At 47.4% G+C, this 19066-nt stretch overlaps 10 protein-coding genes across 11 annotated transcripts; 4 read left to right on the top strand and 6 right to left on the bottom strand.

Moving 5' to 3' along the window:
* Nucleotides 1–58: 58 nt before the first annotated feature.
* FOIG_16202 (uncharacterized protein) lies at nt 59–1593 on the bottom strand. Its single transcript, XM_031217635.1, has 2 exons — nt 845–1593; nt 59–790 (listed from the first exon to the last, which is right to left on the bottom strand). The coding sequence occupies exons 1-2, from the start codon at nt 993–995 to the stop codon at nt 105–107; spliced, it is 837 nt and encodes a 278-aa protein (XP_031052668.1). The 5' UTR covers nt 996–1593; the 3' UTR covers nt 59–104.
* A 420-nt stretch (nt 1594–2013) lies between these two features.
* FOIG_16201 (uncharacterized protein) lies at nt 2014–3571 on the top strand. Of its 2 annotated transcripts, XM_031217634.1 has the most exons (4): nt 2014–2275; nt 2329–2791; nt 2836–3030; nt 3079–3571. In XM_031217634.1, exons 1-4 carry the CDS (start codon nt 2193–2195, stop codon nt 3391–3393), a joined length of 1056 nt encoding a protein of 351 aa, XP_031052667.1. In that variant the 5' UTR covers nt 2014–2192; the 3' UTR covers nt 3394–3571. The 2 variants fall into 2 exon arrangements, with proteins under 2 accessions (XP_031052667.1, XP_031052666.1); XM_031217633.1 differs by having other exon boundaries at nt 2027–2791; nt 3079–3521.
* Nucleotides 3572–4049: 478 nt separating this feature from the next.
* FOIG_16200 (uncharacterized protein) lies at nt 4050–5815 on the top strand. Its single transcript, XM_031217632.1, has one exon. It carries the CDS (start codon nt 4140–4142, stop codon nt 5754–5756), a length of 1617 nt encoding a protein of 538 aa, XP_031052665.1. The 5' UTR covers nt 4050–4139; the 3' UTR covers nt 5757–5815.
* A 314-nt stretch (nt 5816–6129) lies between these two features.
* FOIG_16199 (uncharacterized protein) lies at nt 6130–7532 on the top strand (the record flags this gene model as incomplete). Its single annotated transcript, XM_031217631.1, has 1 exon — nt 6130–7532. The coding sequence occupies exon 1, from the start codon at nt 6372–6374 to the stop codon at nt 7530–7532; it is 1161 nt and encodes a 386-aa protein (XP_031052664.1). The 5' UTR covers nt 6130–6371.
* Nucleotides 7533–7752: 220 nt separating this feature from the next.
* On the bottom strand, nt 7753–8139 carry FOIG_16198 (uncharacterized protein; the record flags this gene model as incomplete). Its single annotated transcript, XM_031217630.1, has 2 exons — nt 7753–7971; nt 8047–8139. 2 exons carry the CDS (start codon nt 8137–8139, stop codon nt 7753–7755), a joined length of 312 nt encoding a protein of 103 aa, XP_031052663.1.
* Nucleotides 8140–8619: 480 nt separating this feature from the next.
* Nucleotides 8620–10142, bottom strand: FOIG_16197 (mandelate racemase; the record flags this gene model as incomplete). The annotated part of the gene is made up of 4 exons (XM_031217629.1): nt 8620–9225; nt 9277–9882; nt 9938–10045; nt 10098–10142. 4 exons carry the CDS (start codon nt 10140–10142, stop codon nt 8620–8622), a joined length of 1365 nt encoding a protein of 454 aa, XP_031052662.1.
* A 504-nt stretch (nt 10143–10646) lies between these two features.
* FOIG_16196 (uncharacterized protein) lies at nt 10647–13399 on the top strand. The gene is made up of 5 exons (XM_031217628.1): nt 10647–10812; nt 10884–10897; nt 10953–11762; nt 11812–13103; nt 13165–13399. The coding sequence occupies exons 1-5, from the start codon at nt 10685–10687 to the stop codon at nt 13303–13305; spliced, it is 2385 nt and encodes a 794-aa protein (XP_031052661.1). The 5' UTR covers nt 10647–10684; the 3' UTR covers nt 13306–13399.
* Nucleotides 13400–13736: 337 nt separating this feature from the next.
* FOIG_16195 (MFS transporter, FHS family, L-fucose permease) lies at nt 13737–15309 on the bottom strand (the record flags this gene model as incomplete). Its single annotated transcript, XM_031217627.1, has 4 exons — nt 13737–14461; nt 14527–14754; nt 14803–15020; nt 15077–15309. 4 exons carry the CDS (start codon nt 15307–15309, stop codon nt 13737–13739), a joined length of 1404 nt encoding a protein of 467 aa, XP_031052660.1.
* Nucleotides 15310–15907: 598 nt separating this feature from the next.
* Nucleotides 15908–16201, bottom strand: FOIG_16194 (uncharacterized protein; the record flags this gene model as incomplete). Its single annotated transcript, XM_031217626.1, has 1 exon — nt 15908–16201. The coding sequence occupies one exon, from the start codon at nt 16199–16201 to the stop codon at nt 15908–15910; it is 294 nt and encodes a 97-aa protein (XP_031052659.1).
* A 241-nt stretch (nt 16202–16442) lies between these two features.
* FOIG_16193 (uncharacterized protein) lies at nt 16443–18539 on the bottom strand (the record flags this gene model as incomplete). The annotated part of the gene is made up of 6 exons (XM_031217625.1): nt 16443–16998; nt 17054–17402; nt 17458–17595; nt 17648–17832; nt 17886–18390; nt 18449–18539. The coding sequence occupies 6 exons, from the start codon at nt 18537–18539 to the stop codon at nt 16443–16445; spliced, it is 1824 nt and encodes a 607-aa protein (XP_031052658.1).
* Nucleotides 18540–19066: the final 527 nt, after the last annotated feature.

Below are 19066 nucleotides of genomic sequence, written 5' to 3'. Positions count from 1 at the left end.
TCTCTCAAGGCAATTTATCTATTATACATGCATCTGATTATACTTCCCGTTTTCCAACAACAGGAACGCCCTATCCGCTGAAGCCCCCCGTAAGTCTTGAGGAACTATACGCTATGCAAAGGATACTCATCCACCGTATACCTAGGCTTTTCGTCCCCCAGAACGTTGATAACTTGGCTAGGGTGGAAGAGATTAAAGAGGATAGCAACAAAGGACATGAGCGTCGCATCAAAGATGTATATCCAATACTCTTCTGCCTGTAGCGCCCCGTCTTTGCCAAGAACATATTCCGCGACACGGAAAACGGAACGAACGAGGATAAAAAGGCTTGAAGCATAGAGGATGAAGATCAGCTTCTCCCAAGGAGTGTTCAAGACAAGAGATCGAGATGTTGGGCGAGAGCGAATCCGCATGTGAAAAACAACAGTGACAACCATGAAGAAGCCAAAAAAGAGGATCTGAATGAGCAATCCGCCAACAATCATGTTCTCACCCATCTTAACGCTATCTTTGTTCTTTGCTGAAGCGAGCATACCGCCACCGCCGCTCTGTGCCAGGAAGGATAGCACGTCGCCGATAACGAAAACCTTGGTCAACCACTTTGTTCGAATCAGCGATAAGTGACCGGCATCTAGAAGAACTATCAACCGGCCCAGGATCATATAAATAGACGCGGCGAGGAGGGCAGGACCGAGGAGAAGCAATATCGACTGCATGATATACGGGTTCTTGGTGTAGTCTGGAGCTTCGTTTGCGGAGAGCGCACGGCCCACGTAGCCAAACGCCTCAACTGTGGAGAATCAGCATTCTTTCATAGATGTGAAAACAAGGATACTATACTTACAGAGACAGCCGATGAGAAATGGGATGAAGTACCATGTTCGATGCCGGAACATTTGCCACATGTGAATAAGAGCGGCGGTGGTGAAGATGACGACAAATATGGCGGCCGCTGGTAAAGAGGGCTCATAATTGTAGAAAGTAAAACCTGCCATGATGCTGTTTTGAGAGAGTGATAATGGTGAAAAACGATTGTGGAGTTTGAAGTCTAATGCAAATGAGTGTGTTCGATTCCGTAATGACAGGGTAAATGGATGAGAAAGAGAAGGAAATGCAATGAAAGAATTGACAGACTAAAGAAAAAACAAGGTTAAGAACAAATAATGAGAAAAGACCAAGAATTATTTGTCTTTATTCCTGAACTACTTATAGAATGCATTGAGGAGTCGTGTATTGCAATACGCGGAGTTGGCCCCTGAATTCTCAGGGGCGCGTACCTGACACGGCAAGTTTCTCTAAGAGGGGGACTGGACTGCAAATGTCTTAAGCTTATTTCAAAGTCCCTTCACTAGCCATTCGAGTTTGCAGTGCATGTCAGTATCGGTTAATTCAGGTACGGATACTGCGGAAGGCCCATTTGCTATACACGTATAGCCAGTACCAGCAGGGATATCTGGACAGGATAAGTGGGACGGGTTTCGCGTATCGCTATTAACAGTGAGCCAGCTGGAATTTTCTATTTATAGGCATTCCCCAGCAGATATAAATAATACGGTTCTTCCTCCAGATTGCGCATTTCCAATGGAAAAAGGTTATTCGTCTTTGATACGTCCCGAATATCGCGGCGCAGCAACCCTTCCAACATGCATCTCATACGTTTGGCCAGACGTTTCCAGCTAGCAAAAAAACAAAAAGGTAGATAATCCCACAGCCACCAACCGCCATACAATAAGCTATATTTACTATGCTGTTATAGTTACTGTTTGGTAGTTAGCTTTGTTAATGCATTGTATACCAAGTGATTTCAAGCTGCAGCCTCTTTCTTAAATTGCCCATTTTTTTCTCAGTCTCTTGTTACATCATACTACCTATTTATAGTAACACTAAATGCATTCAAGCCACAGGTGAAGCTAGAGGTACATCATTATCACTCCACCAAAAATTCAGAAGTGCAGAGGAAAATAAACGATGTGCCTTTAAACCCGAAAGACCCCACTGCATTGACCATTTCAGAGTCCGTTCGCCATGTTAGTCGATTGCGACCAGCCAAATAGCATTTCCCGTTTACGAGAAAATAGTGGAATGCACGTGTGACAGCCGGGACTTGGGTCGCGTTTTTCTTCGGTTTTCTCTTTAACCTCCTTTCTATCTCCTTGTCCCGAGCTGTACCTTTAAACCTGAAATCTTCGAAAATGCTGAAGCCTGAGACACGTCTGGAATGGGCCTTTGTTGGCATAACAGCTGCTCAGGCTATTATCATCATTTCTCTGCAAACGTAAGCCTACGAATCTTTTTTTTTTTTCTGGCCAAACCAACTCACGATACAAGGGTCATTCTTGTGGAGTATCTCGATTGGGTGAATCCCGTTGTATATCAGGTCCCTGTCTCATATGTCACTCCCGTGGCCTCCGCTGTATCAATTATCAGTTTTGGATTCCAAGCTGTTCTGTCCGTGGATTCATGTCGCATTAAGAACAAGATTCAACTATGGACACAAGGTATCCTCAACATCTGCTTCTCAATTGCCATTGGGATGGAGTATTTCCAAGTGAAGGATGCCACGGAGAGAGTTAGTCGGGGGTACGATATGTACAAAAAGCCTTTTGCAGACAATAGTATGCCTTACTGGGAGATTGCTCGCCCAATGTTAATTACTTGTGTTGCTGTATCATCCGTATGCAGTCTTTGTATGTGTGCATTGGCTTACTACCTTCACATGGAGTTCTCCTGGTCTTTGTACGAGCACATCAGCCCGGATTTGCGGATGACAGCAAGACATGCCAAGTACCTGGTATGTGATCAAGTGTGCTAGCAGTACAAAGACTAACCTGATAGGCATATCTTGTCTTTCTCAAAGTCTCCCTCTTACTAATAACCCTATTCTTAATTACTTATGGCCTCGTGGACGTTCACTATCGGGAGCCAGAGTTTGGACTAACTATGACAATAATTCCCGTCTCAATCATTCACGCGATCCTTGCTGCTACATGCATCAAAAAGGAATACATGCCAGGCATGGTGTTGGTGATAGTATGTACCCCTCGAAAAATGATATAGCTGGAACTAACACCTGCCAAGATGTTTCATATCGCAGCGATAGTATACCTGACCACGCGACTCATGGTGCTGACTGGCGATGGCCTGCTGGCAAGCACATTGATGAAGGAAGAGATGTTGCTTTTTGCCACATTTGCGCTTGTCTTTACCATCATATCTATTGCTTTTGCTGTCCTGTGCATTTTCAATTTCGGAAAGGGACTCAAGCCGCTACTGCAAGGCCAAGGCACAAATAATATACCTACTTCAACGAGCGCATTGGAGCTCAACCCGCGGCACCTCAGCATCCGGACTATGGACTCTGAACGGATGTCCAAGCGGTTTGACATTGATTAGATCTCTATGGTACATTGTTGCCTGGGCTACACATTTGATAGTAGTTAGACTCCTTGCAAAGTCTCCACTGCTTATCTGAAAATGACCCTCAACTCATGAAGGAAAGATAAAGCGGTAGTGCTAGACCTTTCGTGGCCATGGTCCATATCCGCGAGTAGAGCCGAGGTAGCGGGTAACGTTCCCGCTAGCCGCAAAGATAATCCTGGTGCGGTGTTTACTCTAAGCTTGCTGCCCGCACCAATATTGCGCAAGGTTAATTACAAGCTTAATTTAATCTCAGCCACCCTTTGGTCATGTATCGAAGGAAGACTGAATGCAGTATGCCTCAGGATTGTTTAATATAAATAGCAAATTTGCTCTTGGTCTTGCCACTCTTGTTCCATGCATCTAAAGCACTTCGGCCTTCGGCTCACTGCCTTGACTCATAAGACACCAGCTCACTTCAATCTCGATGAATACGCAATCAGCACCTGCATAAGTTCCCCGAGTCAAGGAACGATTCTCCAAGTGTATGATGAAAGTTCGCCGCCGTGGTCGGACTGCCAAGTGATAACAGTGGATCACAGAGCTTGGCAAGACAAAAATCGCGGGGTTATAAGTTGACCTTTATCTTATTCGACAATGATAATCGCTTACTAGTATCAAGAGGGAAGCTCATTGCAACACCGGGACTTGGCTCGGAGGTTTCTAAACATATATAAAAGAAAGGAAGTCATGATTCAAGAGACCTTATCCAGCAAGCAACGATGCATTCTCTTGTGTTTTCAACACTACTTTCCGGAGCTGCGGCGCTCTCTTATGCCGGGAATAAAGTGCCTTTTGAGGCAGATCCTCCTCAAATTGCCGCCAACTTTCCGGATGTAGACCAAAAGCTCTACTCTCCAGCCTTCATCAATCCCGAGGGTGTTGCTCCGGGTTTCGCCAATGGCACATCGGCGCCAAACTCCCAGCAGACACTGGAACAGTTCTTGTGGACGCTTGCATCGCGAAACGAGTGGATGACCTATCACAATCCTGTATTCACTTCTGAAGAGGGACGCTCGATTCCTTATGTTGTATTATCTGCATCAAAATCGCTCTTGCAGACATCGGCAGTGGGCAACACCACAAACAAAGTCCGAGTCTGGCTGCAGGGCGGAGTTCATGGGAATGAGCCGGCTGGCGAAGAAGGACTCCTTGCACTTCTCGGTAAAATGGATGCTGAACCAGAATGGGCGCTTGGACTTCTGGAAAAGCTCGATATTATCGTTCTTCCACGATATAATCCTGATGGGTCGGCTTATTTCCAGCGTCTTCTTGCGACAAGCTTTGACCCCAATCGAGACCATACCAAGATGGCATCGCAACAGACCATGGAAGTCAAACAGTTGAATCTCAAGTTCAATGCTCATGTGCATCTTGATTGCCATGAGTATGGAGCCCGAAGAGGATTGACATATGAGAACAAGACATATATCCCAGCCCAGGATAACCAGTTCTCGGCGTTTAAGAACCCAAATGTCCATGCTGATATTCGATCAATGGCGGAATCTCTGTTTGTCCCAGAAGTTGCCAGCGCTTTGCGAAAGAAGAACCTTACAACAAATGGCTACGTCGTTGCATCACAAGAAAACGACACCATCAAGCTTCAAGACTTTGTCACCGATACTCGCGGCGAAGTCACTGTTTTCCTCGGTCAAGGACTGGCTTTTCTCTCTGAGACGAGAGGAATCGGAATTGGAGATCGCAACTTCCAGCGCAGAACAACAGCTGGGTTGACTGCTGCTGAGACGGTCTTGCAGATTGCCGCTGATAATGCGGCGCTGGTATATGAAACTGTTGAAGAAGCGAGGAAGGACTTTATCGAAAATGACCACGAGATCATTGTAAGGGATCAGCCAAGATGGATGGAGACAACATGGCCATACCTTGACGCCGAGACTGGAAACATCACAGAGGTTCCTGTTCTGTTCGGCAACAATACTCCTCCCGCAAGTAACCTTACCCGCGCACGTCCTGAAGCCTACATCTTCAGCAGAGCTTGGGCTAACGCAGCCCTTCGCCTTCGAGCTGCTGGTGTTGTCGTGGATGAGCTTGCTGTCGACTTTGAAGGTGAGGTGGAAGCATACAACATCACATCTGCTATGCTGGCAGAGACTAAGTATGAGGGTATTGCATTGACTACAGTGAATACTGAGTTGAGCAAGAAGACGATGAAGTTTCCTGCTGGGGCATATTGGGTTGGTACGAAACAGCAACATGCAGCCCAGGCCTTTGTCAGACTGGAACCCGAGAATCCAGATGGGTTTGTTACGTTCAACATCCTACCTGTCAATGCAGGAGATGAGCATCAGGTCTATAGAATTCCGTCCAAGAGTCAATAGTGTAGGACAGTAGGATGATAGCATAAATCAATGTATATATGAATTACTTCCGAGCCCTAAATATATCTACTTGTAGAAAGTGAGTACTGCCTAATTTATCTAAAATTCGCGTGGTAGTTATGCCCTTCTGCGGATGTCTCGAAACAAACGAGATACGAGATAACTACAGGAATGCGATGACTCTCAGTATCAAGCTTTCAATTGCCCATGGTGGGTGGAGTCTTGGGCGGCTAATATCGGAGGTTGGCTGGTCCGCTCTGCCATGGCAGAATTAACCGACGGATATTTAATCTCAAGCTATCCCTGGCATGTGTATCCACTAGCAAATACCAATGATATCCTACCCAGGTGCCGATCTTGTAACATCGAGATAAAAAATTCCTCAGAGGAGTGATAGCTCACTGAGAAATATTAAATGTGAAAACTAAGTCTGAATGACTGCTTTCTACTCGGGGTTCAAACTGAAAGGACTTATACAAATCACAAATCGAGTGAAACTGTCATAGGTACAGATATCTCATTCTTCATCACTTCAACTATCTCCATCTTATATATTCCAAGCCATCTACTCCGTTTTCTACTCAAAGACGTGCATCTACCAAACATCACAACACAATGTCGCCGACCTCTTCACCCCCAGCCTTGGTGATGGGCGGAGCAGGTTTCAGCTACCAGCTGAACCCTGAGCCTGAATCTCTTCCGATCGTCGACATTCTCCTGCGCTCATTCGAACTCGGCGTACGCACTATTGACACATCACCATACTATGAGCCCTCAGAGCAACTCATGGGCGCTGCATTGTCAGATCCTAGGATTCAGTCCAGATACCAACGTAGCGACTACGAACTCATGACCAAGGTTGGCCGCATCAAGGAAAATGAGTTCAATTACTCCCCGGACTGGATCCGAAAATCCGTTGCTAGGTCGTTGGAGCGGTTTGGGACTACGTACTTGGATGTGGTCTTTTGCCATGATGTTGAGTACGTATCCCTAGACGAAGCTGTTACGGCTGTTGGTGTACTGCTGGAATTCCAACGAGCTGGAGTTATACTGCGGGTTGGAATCTCGGGCTATGACATTGATGTCCTGGCCGAAGTTGCTAGCCTTGCCCGAAAGAAATACGGACACCCTGTCGACGTTGTTCAAACTTGGGCACAGCTCACTCTTCAGAACACGCAAGCCGAGACACGTGGTTTTGATCGTTTCCGCACCGCTGGTGTAAACTCAGTATTCTGCTCAAGTCCACTGGCCGTTGGACTATTGAGGACAGGCGGTATCCCCCTTGGGCTGACAGGCGATTGGCATCCCGCGCCTCAAGGACTGAGAGCCGCAGTAGCTGAAGCCGCTGAGTGGGTGGACAAGCTTGGAGACGGAGAAACCCTATGTTCCCTCGCGATGCAATATGCCATTGTGAAAGCGAAGCAGAACTGCACTCCCTCGTTCTCAGTCTCAACCATAACAGGAATCAGTACTCTGTCCGACCTGGAGCAGAATGTGGTTGCAGCCAAAAAAGTACTCAAAACTGTTGGAAACTCCGAGAGCTTACTGGACTATACCGAGCTAGACTCCCAGTCAGTGGAGAGCAGATTGTCGCTCGCCGAGCGTGTTCGTCTGATCATTGGGGAGTGGATAGACTACGATTTTTCTGGGAAGAAGCCGAAGACAGTGAATAGCGACTCCAACGGGGATGATATCAAGGAGCCTGATGCAGTAGATATCACAGCACCAAAACATAAGGAATTGAAGCAGCCTGCAGCGATCAGAGTGGCGGTGTAAGGGTGTACATATGCAAGTTTATATCAAATAGCGTCCGCAGAGAAAACAAACTTAGCTTCCCCGAGTGCTTATTACATCCATTCACTATGCAATCCTGCATATTTATTTCCTTTGGTGTCTTGATCATCGAAATAACCATAGATGTATTCCAATTCCATACCCGGCCGCTTCTACACGAGAGTATGAGCATTTGTTCGGTTCAATGGCAGTGTGCTTTGGTTTAATCAAGCAGCCTAAGCGCGCCCCCCTTGTCAATATCTCCAGCGTCGTAGGCATTGATATCAAGACTAAAGTTATCGAGCGATTGTCTGACAGTATCCCGGGCGGAACTATATATCATCTTGGTTCTCGCCGTGGCATCATCTGGAGTCCAAGAGATGAAGGCGATCTTATGTCCATAGCTTTCGCCGAAGTCGTAGACAGCGAAAGCCGGACCCTTCTTGTGCAGATTTTCTTGGAGGTTCTCCCATTAGCCGTCCTTGGAGGTTTCGTCGGTAACAATCTCCTTGCCGACAATCCTGTAGATGATATATGTGTACTTCTTGTCATCTTTGAGCTCTGTGTAGGCTGTCGAGCATTCTGGCGAAACAGTGATCGACGAAGCCATATTTGCAGACTGAAACTAACTGCAGGAAATGAATAAGAGTAAATGGGGAATATGGCTCGGAGGATGAGGGAATAGCGGGAATCTTACGGACCAAAGCAATGCAGGCTTTGCTGCTGGAATTGGATGTGAGTGTTTATACGTCTTCTAGCTCTATCTACCAGCCGCAAATGTCGTCATAATGACGAAAAGCCTCAGAGTGTATTTCAGCTCATTGACTTACTAGCGATTATTCTTTATCCCAAGCAAGATCGCCTTTCCTTCCCTTACTGCTGGGACGATTTTACTGGTGAGAGTACGCTAATCGGCAGGACTAACGTTAGTGACGGCCTGTAGCGTAGCTGAGCCTCGGAGCTGAGTGACGTGGAACGAATCAGAATGGAAAAGTCCGGTGGGGTTAAACTGCATTAGTATCACGCTGAAAAGCCATTGCGGTGCTATTAACTGCAAATCAAAGGGCGTAACACATAGCCTCTACAAGCTCTATAACGCCTTGACCCTCGGTTGGTTGATAACAACCTCTGCTTCCTTGCTTGTCCACCAACTCATCTCGTTGCCTGGATATGCGAACCTTATCAGACTTTCTGGCTTCATCTCCACGCTGTATCCCGGCACCAACGGCGTGACATAATGTCCATCAACAATTTTCGACGGATGACGGAAATGCTCATGCAAATGATCCACGTACTCCAAAACACTCTTGCGGCCACTAATGACAACGAAGTCTATAGTGCTCAAGTGCTGAGTATACTCGGGTAGTCCTACACCACCTGAATGCGGGACAATGGGTACCTTGAACTTGGCAGCGAGGAGGAGAATCGCCAGAACCTCGTTTACGCCACCGACACGGCATGCATCAGGTTGGATAATATCCACGGCGCCTGCTTGGAGGAGCTGTTTGAACATGACGCGGTTCTGGCACATTTCTCCTGTTGCTACTGCGATCGCGCCGTGGGTTGTGATGGATAGACCTTGCCGGATAGCAGCGTGCCCTAGAATGTCGTCTGGAGATGTTGGTTCTTCGATAAACCACGGTTTGAACTCTGCGAGAGCATTCATGTGCGTGATGGCTTCAGTGACAGACCAGACCTGTAATGGAGAATAAGTCAAGCGATCTCAGACCGAGGGGCTGGGTCATACCTGATTCGCATCCACCATGAGCACGTTGCCTTTATCATAGCCCAACACGTCACGGGCAATCCTCAATCTCTGCCGATCTTCTTCAAGATCCGTGCCAACCTTGAGTTTGAAGTACTTGAAGCCCTGTTGCACGCTCTCCTCAAGTAGCTTCTTCATCTTGTCTTCACCATACCCCAACCAGCCGGCACTAGTAGTGTACGCAGGAACTGCACGATTGTCCAAAGCTTCCTGAATCCTCTCGGACTTGCCCTTTTTCGCTGCTCTCAGGATTTCCAAGGCATCATTAGGACTCAGCACGTCAGAAATATAGCGAAAGTCAATGCATTGGATGACTTCTTCTGGCGTCATGTCCGCAACAACGCGCCAGACAGGCTTTCCCAATGTCTTCGCCCACAGGTCCCAGATTGCATTCACTAGGGCACCGAGAGCTAGATGTATGACGCCTTTTTCAGGGCCAACCCAGCGGAGTTGTGAGTCTGAGGTTAGGTAACGCCAGGTTTTACCCCAGTTCTTTGTGAGCTCAGAGAGATTTTTGCCTTGAATTAATGGTGCGAGGAGATCGATTGCACCACAGACGAGTTCATTGCCGCGGCCAATTGTGAAGGTCTATGAATGTTCCATGAGATTCAGTTTAGTACAGATGTAGGAGTGCTTTACGTACCATACCATGGCCTGTGAAGTTGGGGTCATCGGTGACAAGAATACAGAATGCAGCTGAATAGTCTGGCGACAGATTCATGCCATCTGAGCCAGCCTTGTCTAAGGATGTCTTGAGGTCCAAGTTAGTGCATATTGTGTCCGCCATTTCTCTAATTACATACAGGAAACCGCACATCGTGTGAGGTAATAGTCTTGATAATAACCATGGTCTCTTGAATGTTGGCGAGTAATGTTGATCAAGTTTGAGCAGATTTGCATTGCTACATATTCATCTCATTCATTGAGGTAACTATTTGTTCTATAAGTAACATATCTATTGACATCGATCGCGTCTCCATCTCCACTTCAAGTTCCACCTAAGAAGCGTCAGGCAAAATAGAGTCAAAGTGTCCTACAAATAATAACAAGTCATTGCTTTAACTTTTCCCAAACCGGGTAGATAACTCCTCTGTAGCAAGGGATCTAACTTCAAGCTGGACACCAGGCCAGCACCTTTTTCCCGACGCTTCAAATCCTCAAGTGTTGACAATGTAGGGTAGCGTAGGATCCCCCCCCCAGACCAGCCTAGTCTCTTCCCCCTCACTCTGGCAATTTGATGATTGGCCCAGTTCCCTACCGCCGGATAAATCATTCCAAGATCCCGGCGGGAAATTACTAAATACGCAGAGGTCGCACGGATATTTTCCTCATCCCTCAATTATCCTGATTATAGTGGGCTTCCCGCAATACTCGCAAGCAGTGGATAAACATGGATCCTCATCAGAATGAACCGCGTCAACATGCCAAGAGGGATCCACCAAGTGGCCGGAAGAGAACAAGACTTGCTTGCGACAGATGCAGCACTCTGAGAGTCCGCTGTGATGGTCAGCAGCCGTGGTAAGTGTCAGACGAGCAGATCACCAATCACAAGCAAGATACGGAAGAGCTCACGCCAGAATACACTCCAGTCGTCGTTGTCAAGGTAAGCGTTCATTACTTGATCAAGAGAAGGATTTGTTGACGAATCAATGTTTTAGAATACCAATCGACATGTCATTATACTCGAAGTATCGGTAGGCGTGGTCGTAAGCCAAAGTCAGCAAATCGAGTACAGCAGCCACAGCAGGATCGAGAGTTTGACTCATCTGAAGCTGATTGTGATCTCGAGCAAAGCACGCCGCATCCACGGCCGGAGCAGAGTGCAACTTATGACGGCCAGGAAAGTCCCGGTCTCCCCACAAATAACCAGGACACAGTTTCGACGCATTACTCATCCAGCCACTCATCACATCATGATGCTGTGTCGCTGGATATGCAAGCCGATTCAATCACGGCACCAAGTTTCGATCAGCTATATCATGTGGCTGGCATCCAGCCTTCCTATCCTCTCCCTGAGTTCGACCTCGCAGTTCATCATGGCGCTGAATCTGTCCACGAATCGTCTACGCGCGAGCGACCTTCAACTGCCACCCAGAACTTGCCATCCCGTGCATGTCGTTATAAGTGTCTCGAGCCAATAATTCCCTTGGTACACGGAATAATCGATGCCAAGCTTGTCTGCGAATTGTTCGAGCTTTACTTTGTTGAACCCGGGGGATCTTTGTTTAAATGTTCTTCTCCGTATGTTTTAGCCCACGTCATGAGAAAAGAATCGCTTCTTCGAGCCGACAACCCACGAACGTGTACGCCAGCGTTACTGGTTACCATGCTCTGGGTCAGTGCACAGACAGCCGAGAGCTCTTTATTTCTGCTGCCAGGCCAGAAGGCGATTGTTTGTGAAGAGCTGAGGAAGTTAATGATGGGTTTGATTCAGGGCAGAGATCGTGACGTTTGGAACAGAACTACCAGTCAGTATCTTTCCCCTTCTTTGCGAACTCTACCAACTCGAGTTGCTAGGTGGTCCTCTTGTGAGAGATCTGGAGTATGCCACGGCTGGAGATCAAAATCGGTCAGAGTACCATGTTGGATCAGCCTCTGCCGTCTCTCCACCAGTACCCCTGGTCGACGACGTCCTCATGTTCATCCTCGTCACCATCGTCTCTTCTGGCGGGGATTTTAAGACAGACTGCCTCCGATGGTGGAACAAGGCACTACGGCTATCTCATAATATGGGATTGAACAGAGAAGACTCACCTGAGAACAGCTTCACGCAGTCGGAAACATCTCTGTGCACGAGTCAAACAACCTCGTGCGGTTGTAGGTCCTGTGAAGCTTCCCGCACAGGTTTGACCATATCAGAAGTCCGAGAAGAGCGTCGGAGAGCATTTTGGCTGATCTTTTGTCTCGATCGCCACTTGGCTCTATCGTTCAATGCACCACTCCGAATCCTTGATGATGAGTGCCAATTATATGCGCCACTTTCGGATGAAGCTTGGGCAGCCTTGTCAACAGGACGAGACCCCGAAGACGCAACATTGGGCAGTAGCTCACATTCAACGATGTTTGGCGCTCCAACTCGTATTTCAGGTATTGGCTTCTTTGAATACTTTCTCCCACTCATGACGATTCTTGGGGATGTTATTCAACTGCACAGACAGAAGTCCCATCCAAGATTTGGCAATATTCGAAGACCTCAGGTTAATGGGCAGGAGGAAGAAGATGACCCGGCTACGGCAATGATAGAACAAGTCATGGTGCAGTGTGCACAGAGCATAACCGACCTGGCTAGCGCATACCAGGTCGATGCGCTTGATGCCTCAGCTATACCAGCCAGTCAAGTGCGCACGCCTCAATGCGCGATATCACCGCAACAGAGCCACGGAGACCATTCCAGAACGTCGAATTCCGCCAGCCACGCCTCATCGCATCGTCGACATGCGCAAGCTCAGCTTGTCACTGCATACAGTACATTCATATTGCATGTTCTTCATGTCCTTCTACATGGGAAGTGGGACGCCGTTTCGATGTTGGATAATAAAGATGGCTGGATACCATCCGTCGGCTTTATGAAGTGTGCATCTCATGCAATAGCTGCGTCCGACGCTATGTCACGAATTCTAGCATGCGACCCAGAGCTTTCTTTCATGCCATACCTGTTCGGTATCTATCTTTTGCACGGCAGTTTTATCTTGTTGCTTTTTGCAGATCGAATGCCTCAACTTGGATTGAATGAGTCTGTCGAAAAGGCCTGTGAAATTATCATACGGGCACATGAGGTTTGCGTTGTCACCTTGAGCACAGAGTTTCAGGTATGTTCCCCATGATGCCATCTACCAAAGTGGCCTGTCCAATGCTAATTTCTATGCGTAGAAGCGCTTCCGCAAAGTGCTTAGATCGACGCTCTACAGTGTGAGGAGTCCAGCGACATCTAACTTGGAGGAGAGTAAAGCTCGCCGCCGGGCATTGTCTTTGTATAGATGGAACGAAGGAGCAACTGGCCTGGCACTGTAGTTATTATCTATTGTCTAATCCAAGATATCGTCAATCGAGAAATTGGAAAACAGGCGTTTTGCTACATGTCTGAATGCAAAGTAATTGCAATTGGGACGTTCACGCTATGGTCTGGCATTTATGCTACTATGAAGTCTTGATCACACAAGGCTCGAAGATGGTAAGAGCCATAGTTCAATCGTTGAATACCAGCAGATGAGGTTTGAAGTCTAGTTTTAACTGTTAACATAGAAAGTGCAACAGAACCAAAAAAAATCACTGGAGTGCACGCGAACAGAGCCTAGAAGTTGTAGCCACTTGATTTTATTGTTAGACCCTAAGGTCGATCCAAGTGGTATAATAAATACCAGTAGATTGTCTCAGAAATACGTAGAATAGAATAAGGTCACTGCACCATGGACAAAAAGCCCACCAAAAAGCACTGAGATCCATCAGGCCTTGACCTCCCCAACCACTGTCTCATGGCGTTGCTCATCTTGGCTGCCCTTCTCTCCCCACTCGGCGATACTAGATGGCTCGTTCTCAGTGTTCTCAAAAGCATCAATACCCTTCTTGTAGCCAGGGAGAACATTGACGCAGAACGGAAAGCTCCAAGCTGCCACAAAGAATGCCAAAGGAACAACCATGGCCATTCCTGTGCCATGTCTGTCTGCTGCCACGCCAGTAAGAGGGGGAACACAAGCACCACCAATGACTCCACCGATGATAAAGCCGCTACCGCGCTTCGTGTGTCGGCCGAGACCTCTCATGCCAAGAGCGACAATTGTTGGGAAACAGATGGATTCAAAGAACAATACCACGTAAAGCATGGCAATTCCTGTATCGCCTCTCTCTGTAATTGCAGGGCAGATGAAAATCGCACACATGCTCAAGAAGACGAGGAAGATGTGGCGAGGCTTGAAATACTTCATGAGGAACACGCCGAAGAAGCGACCGACAGCAAATGCAGCCTGTGCACCCGCAAAGAGTTTGGAGCCAGTGGAATCGCTGGTGTTCTTTCTTGTTTCGGTTGCATAGTTGATGAACATGCTTGCAATAGCCACTTGAGCTCCGCAGTAGCAGAACTGTGCGAAGGAGGCGTGGAATAGTCGGTATTGCTTGCGTAGTGGCTTGTCGTGAGTATCTGAGTTGGAGGACTCGGCTTGATGAGCCATATCTGAATTCGAGAAACTGGTGTCAGAATTCAAGATCACGAAGTTCCCCAGAGGCATTGAAACGTACCAGCATCAGTAATCTCAGGGATGTTTGAGAAGAGGAACAAGGTGGCGAGCAGCAAGACGAACACGGCGATGGAAAGATACACCCACTGCACGTTTGCCAATGCTTTTTCATCGTCAAAGTTGAAGAAGACATAAGAGCCCAAAACGGGTGCAACGACCGAGCCAATACCGTTGAAGGCTTGGGACAGATTGATTCGCATTTCGGCATATTTGGGAGGGCCGCAAACTACTTCGGGTTAGGTATTAAGGCGGCGGGAGAGTCACTGCAAAGGCTTACCAGTGATAAAAGGGTTGGCAGCTGTCTCAAGAGACCCAAGACCATTGCCGATGATGAAAATGGCGGCACAAAAACCTCCAAAGGACTTTGCTTTGATACAGGGAATTGCAATCAGGGCGCCGATAGCATAGAGACTGAGTCCCCAGATAAAAACGGCCTTGTAGGAGTAGTGCCGTAGGATCCACGCGGCATGGCCGAGAGAAGCAAGCGGGTAGGCACTATCGGAGCACAACGGTTAGATATAACAAGGCAGAGGTCAGTGAATGAGACGAACCCAAAGTAGGCAGCTTGCAGTCCAGCAGACCTTGCTCGATCAATATTCAAAGTCACCTGGAAATGCTTATTCAGGGTGTCCAAGAGGCCATAGCTGAAGCCCCAGAGGAAGAACAAGACTGTGACAAGTGCAATGGGCCAGATGGACTCGCGTAAGCTAAGGTCTGCGGCTTTGGTCACCCTGTCGTCGGAGACTTTGAGTGACCTCTTCTTGAAAAATGTTCGAACACCCATTTTGACAATTGGGATTCTGGTTCAAGTTGGAAAGTGTCTTGGAACGGCAATAAGATACAGGGCCAGAGAGCTGACTGTGTTGATGGAGAAGAGCTGCAGTATGGAGGAGCTTGAATTATTTATATCCACTTCGCATGTAGATCTTGAACTAAGCTACCCCATGGGGAACAGAGACGAACAGAGAAGCTTGGGCGGGGAACTGTATCTGGGGTAAGACTCCCAAGACTGGTAGTCAACCCGTCCAATTGGGTTATTTCGTTCATGGTTCTAAGCGGGGGAGCAACAACCTACCCGACGGATAATTGCACCTCGTACTTCCCCTCCCCCGCTCATAACAAAGATCACGCACTAGCTTTGCAGCCCTGTCACTCAATGACTACGTATTGAGGAACTCCCTTCTTTGTTTTCACAAGGAATATCGAATCGCATGTCTCGAATGGAAAACGGGGAAAGTTGGGTGTAGCTGTTTTGACTATCGTTCTATCACAATATTGATCATTGTGCCACATCCACAGTGGGGCAGCCAAGCAATGCGACGACACCATTTTCCGTAATGGCCTGCCAGCACCATCAGTAAAGACATACTGATTCAGATACTCTACAAAAGCGCTGGGATAAGCATTCGCAAGTTTCTCATGGTCAGCGAAGGAACAACGTATTTGCCGATTAAGGCAAGATTGCCCCATGCTTCGCGGGTGTCGACGTCATTCTCAGAAGGAATAAAGCACTTGACCTGAGCGGAAATTGCGGCGTCAATGGACAGCTTCTTTGCTGCAAAAGCCTCGTCACTAACGGTAGAGACAACGGCATCTTGCCCCTTCACCGCCTCGACAAGAGTCCTCTTGGAGGACAGATCTACCCTCTCTACGACAACATCTTCTGGAAACGTCATTTTTGGCTCCTGCTTGGTCACAGTTATAGTTAAGAGTATTCCCAGAAGCCAAGACAGGGTCTGTTACTCTACCTAAGCAAGCGATCTCACTATCGCATATTATACGGGACGTAGCAAGCGTAGTTATTTAAGTAAATAGACTCTATGCCTGTTGGATTTAGACTAATGCTAAAGTATATAGATGCTGTGAAGCTAAATGTTGAATTTAGCTTCTTTGTATAGAAGTCTTGACACTCTCAACTTATTTCCCAGTACTATATGCAATCTTGATTGTCCAGATGTACTTGTCTCCCTGGACGACCTTGTCGGGCATTTGTACCAACAACGATCCATCCTTTCTGGTGGCCTGAAGAACTGTGCCATGAGCACTCCCACCCACAGCAGTCACTTCATCGCCCTCGACCCAAGGCACAGGCTCTTTGACGACCAGTTGGGAAGATGGTTTACCAACATGGTGGATGTAAAATGCATCTGGCTTCATCGCAAAACGGAGTGACCCAGACGTTTGAGCAGTTGGCCAGTATCTGGTGCCAAAGATTCCCTCACCGTGGGCCTTAATCCATTCTCCAGCGTCTAAAAGATTGAGTTGTTGCTGCTTCGGAATGGTTCCATCACCCTTGGGGCCCATATTGAGCAGAAAATTCCCGTTGTTGACGACATTGTCCACCAAAGTTTTGACGATTTCCTCACCTGAGAGGTATTCATCATCTGTTGTCAAGTAGTTGTATCCGAACGAGAAAGGATCGAGGCCACGATTGCTCTCGAATTTCCTTGGGTTGAAGGAGATGCCAGAGTACCTTTCGAAAACGTCAGCTTGATTCATGACACTCAATGGATCAGTGATGAACTTACTCCGGGGTGCTGTAATCTCCAGCAGCTCCGCAGCGATCGTTGAAAGTGACTTGCCTGCCCTGGTCACGAGCCCAGTTGAGCCAGGGCGCAAGGACATCTGGGGCCTTGTTCGGACCCCCGATGTCGCACCATAGCATCTCGATGTCATAATCGTAGAACAGGGCCTCTATCTGTGGGCTTTGAATGTCGTTGATAAAGTCATCGACTTCGACGTAGCCAGTGTATTCGATGCTCTTGTTGGTATAAGGATTGGTAGGCGGACGACCCCAGTAAATCTCTTTGTAGTGTTGGTCCCAGGCATATTTAACATAAGCTGGATTGAACCACTCCGGCATACTGAAGTACGTGCCTAAGATGTATCAGCAAGCAAATATTGTCAATAGGAGCGCATATACTATACGTACCCCGGCGGATCTTTGGGTGTTTGGCTTTGGCAACGTCGAGAAGCTCTTTGACGAAGTCTCGCTTCGGGCCGTAGTGAACAGTTGAGCGCTTACTGACAGACTCGGGGAAGTCGAACAGCGCCCACCCATCATGATGTTCTTAACAGCGACCGTTATTATTATGCATGTTCGTCTCCATGCGATGACTTACTTGTAACAGGTACGACATACTGCGCTCCCGCATTAGCAACCAAGTTCATCCAACCCTCGGCATCAAAGTTGGCGCCGGTGAAATTAGACACGAAGTTGTCGTAGTTGAAGTTTTCGCCGTATGTATCACGATGGTATTGGTAGGTTTCGGACGGAAAGTCTGGTTGAGTCATGCGATAACCGTACCTAATCATAGTGAATCAGCGGAAATCGGTGATATGTCATAAGATCTTACATACCACTCAGCATAATCTTGCTTCGGCCCCGGTCGATTTCCAAAGGCCGGGATGGAATAAAGCCCCCAGTGGATAAAAATACCGTATTTGATCTCGTGGAACCAATCTGGGTTCCAGTGATGCTCGAGGCTGCTCTCCGAAGCCTCGTAATCACCAATACCGCATTGGCCAGAAAAGTCCTTGCTCGACTTCTTCGGGTCCTGTTTAGGGCCCCAGGTCACAACAGCCGTTGCATCACATTGTGTTCCGGCTTTTACTCCCGCCTTGTTTTTAACACCGACCTGGACAACAGCGCTTTGCTTTGGTCCCAAGCGAAGCAGGGTGCCGGGAGTGGTAGTCTCTAAGGAAGAGGACTCAACGATGACGCGCAGCTGATCTGCCCAGGTCAAAGTGTTATTTCCATCTGAATTGGTAATGAAAAACTCAACTATTTGCTCATAGTCACTGCCTTCAAGCCACTTGGAGGTAAGAACAGGACTTCCAATTTCGAGAGAAGCTGGGCTTGTGGCTGAGACTTCGTTAGCCAGCCCATACTCTAAAATAATCTCGGTCCACGAAGTTTGTACCTCTTTTATCTTGATTTAAAGAAAGCGCTCTTACAGACGCCGTTCCTAGACAAAGGGCCGTGCCGAGGTGGGAAAGAAGGCTTATATGCATCGTTCGGTCGACGACAAAAACAAGTATGAAGAAGTTTGTACCAATTGGCAACTGAGGATAGTTACATGATATAATTAGAAGGGCCAGAGCTATTTATAGGCAACTTAAAAAAATCTAGATGACTTCTATGTCAGCCGAGGAGGCTTGATAGGTCAAGTAGACCCACGCCATGACGTTCAGTTGATCAATAGTAAGATATAAGATCTTCATTCAAGCCTTGTCCAATCGGTTTTTTAGAAAGAGACCAAGTAGCATTTACAAAAGCTACTAAACTTCCTTAGTTGATACGGTATTAGTCCCTTGATGTACGTTAACGTAATGTGTAAATTACTAGTTGTGTTACCCCTGTCTTGAGACAGTTCTTCCCCGCATTTTAAATGAAACTTTGATTTGTGCGGTTGAAATGCATTAAGGAGATCTACGTAGATCTTTCTCCTCCTGTCAAAACCTCAACTATTACTATTCTGATCATGTGGTGTGAGCTTTCTACCGCACGTATCAAGAAACAGCCGGGATTTAGACCTTTT

Source organism: Fusarium odoratissimum (assembly GCF_000260195.1).
Source record: "Fusarium odoratissimum NRRL 54006 unplaced genomic scaffold supercont1.68, whole genome shotgun sequence".
In the NCBI taxonomy this organism is placed as follows: Eukaryota; Fungi; Ascomycota; class Sordariomycetes; order Hypocreales; family Nectriaceae; genus Fusarium; species Fusarium odoratissimum.
The sequence above is the reverse complement of the archived record's forward strand: the minus strand, read 5'-3'. Positions and strand labels throughout refer to the sequence as shown.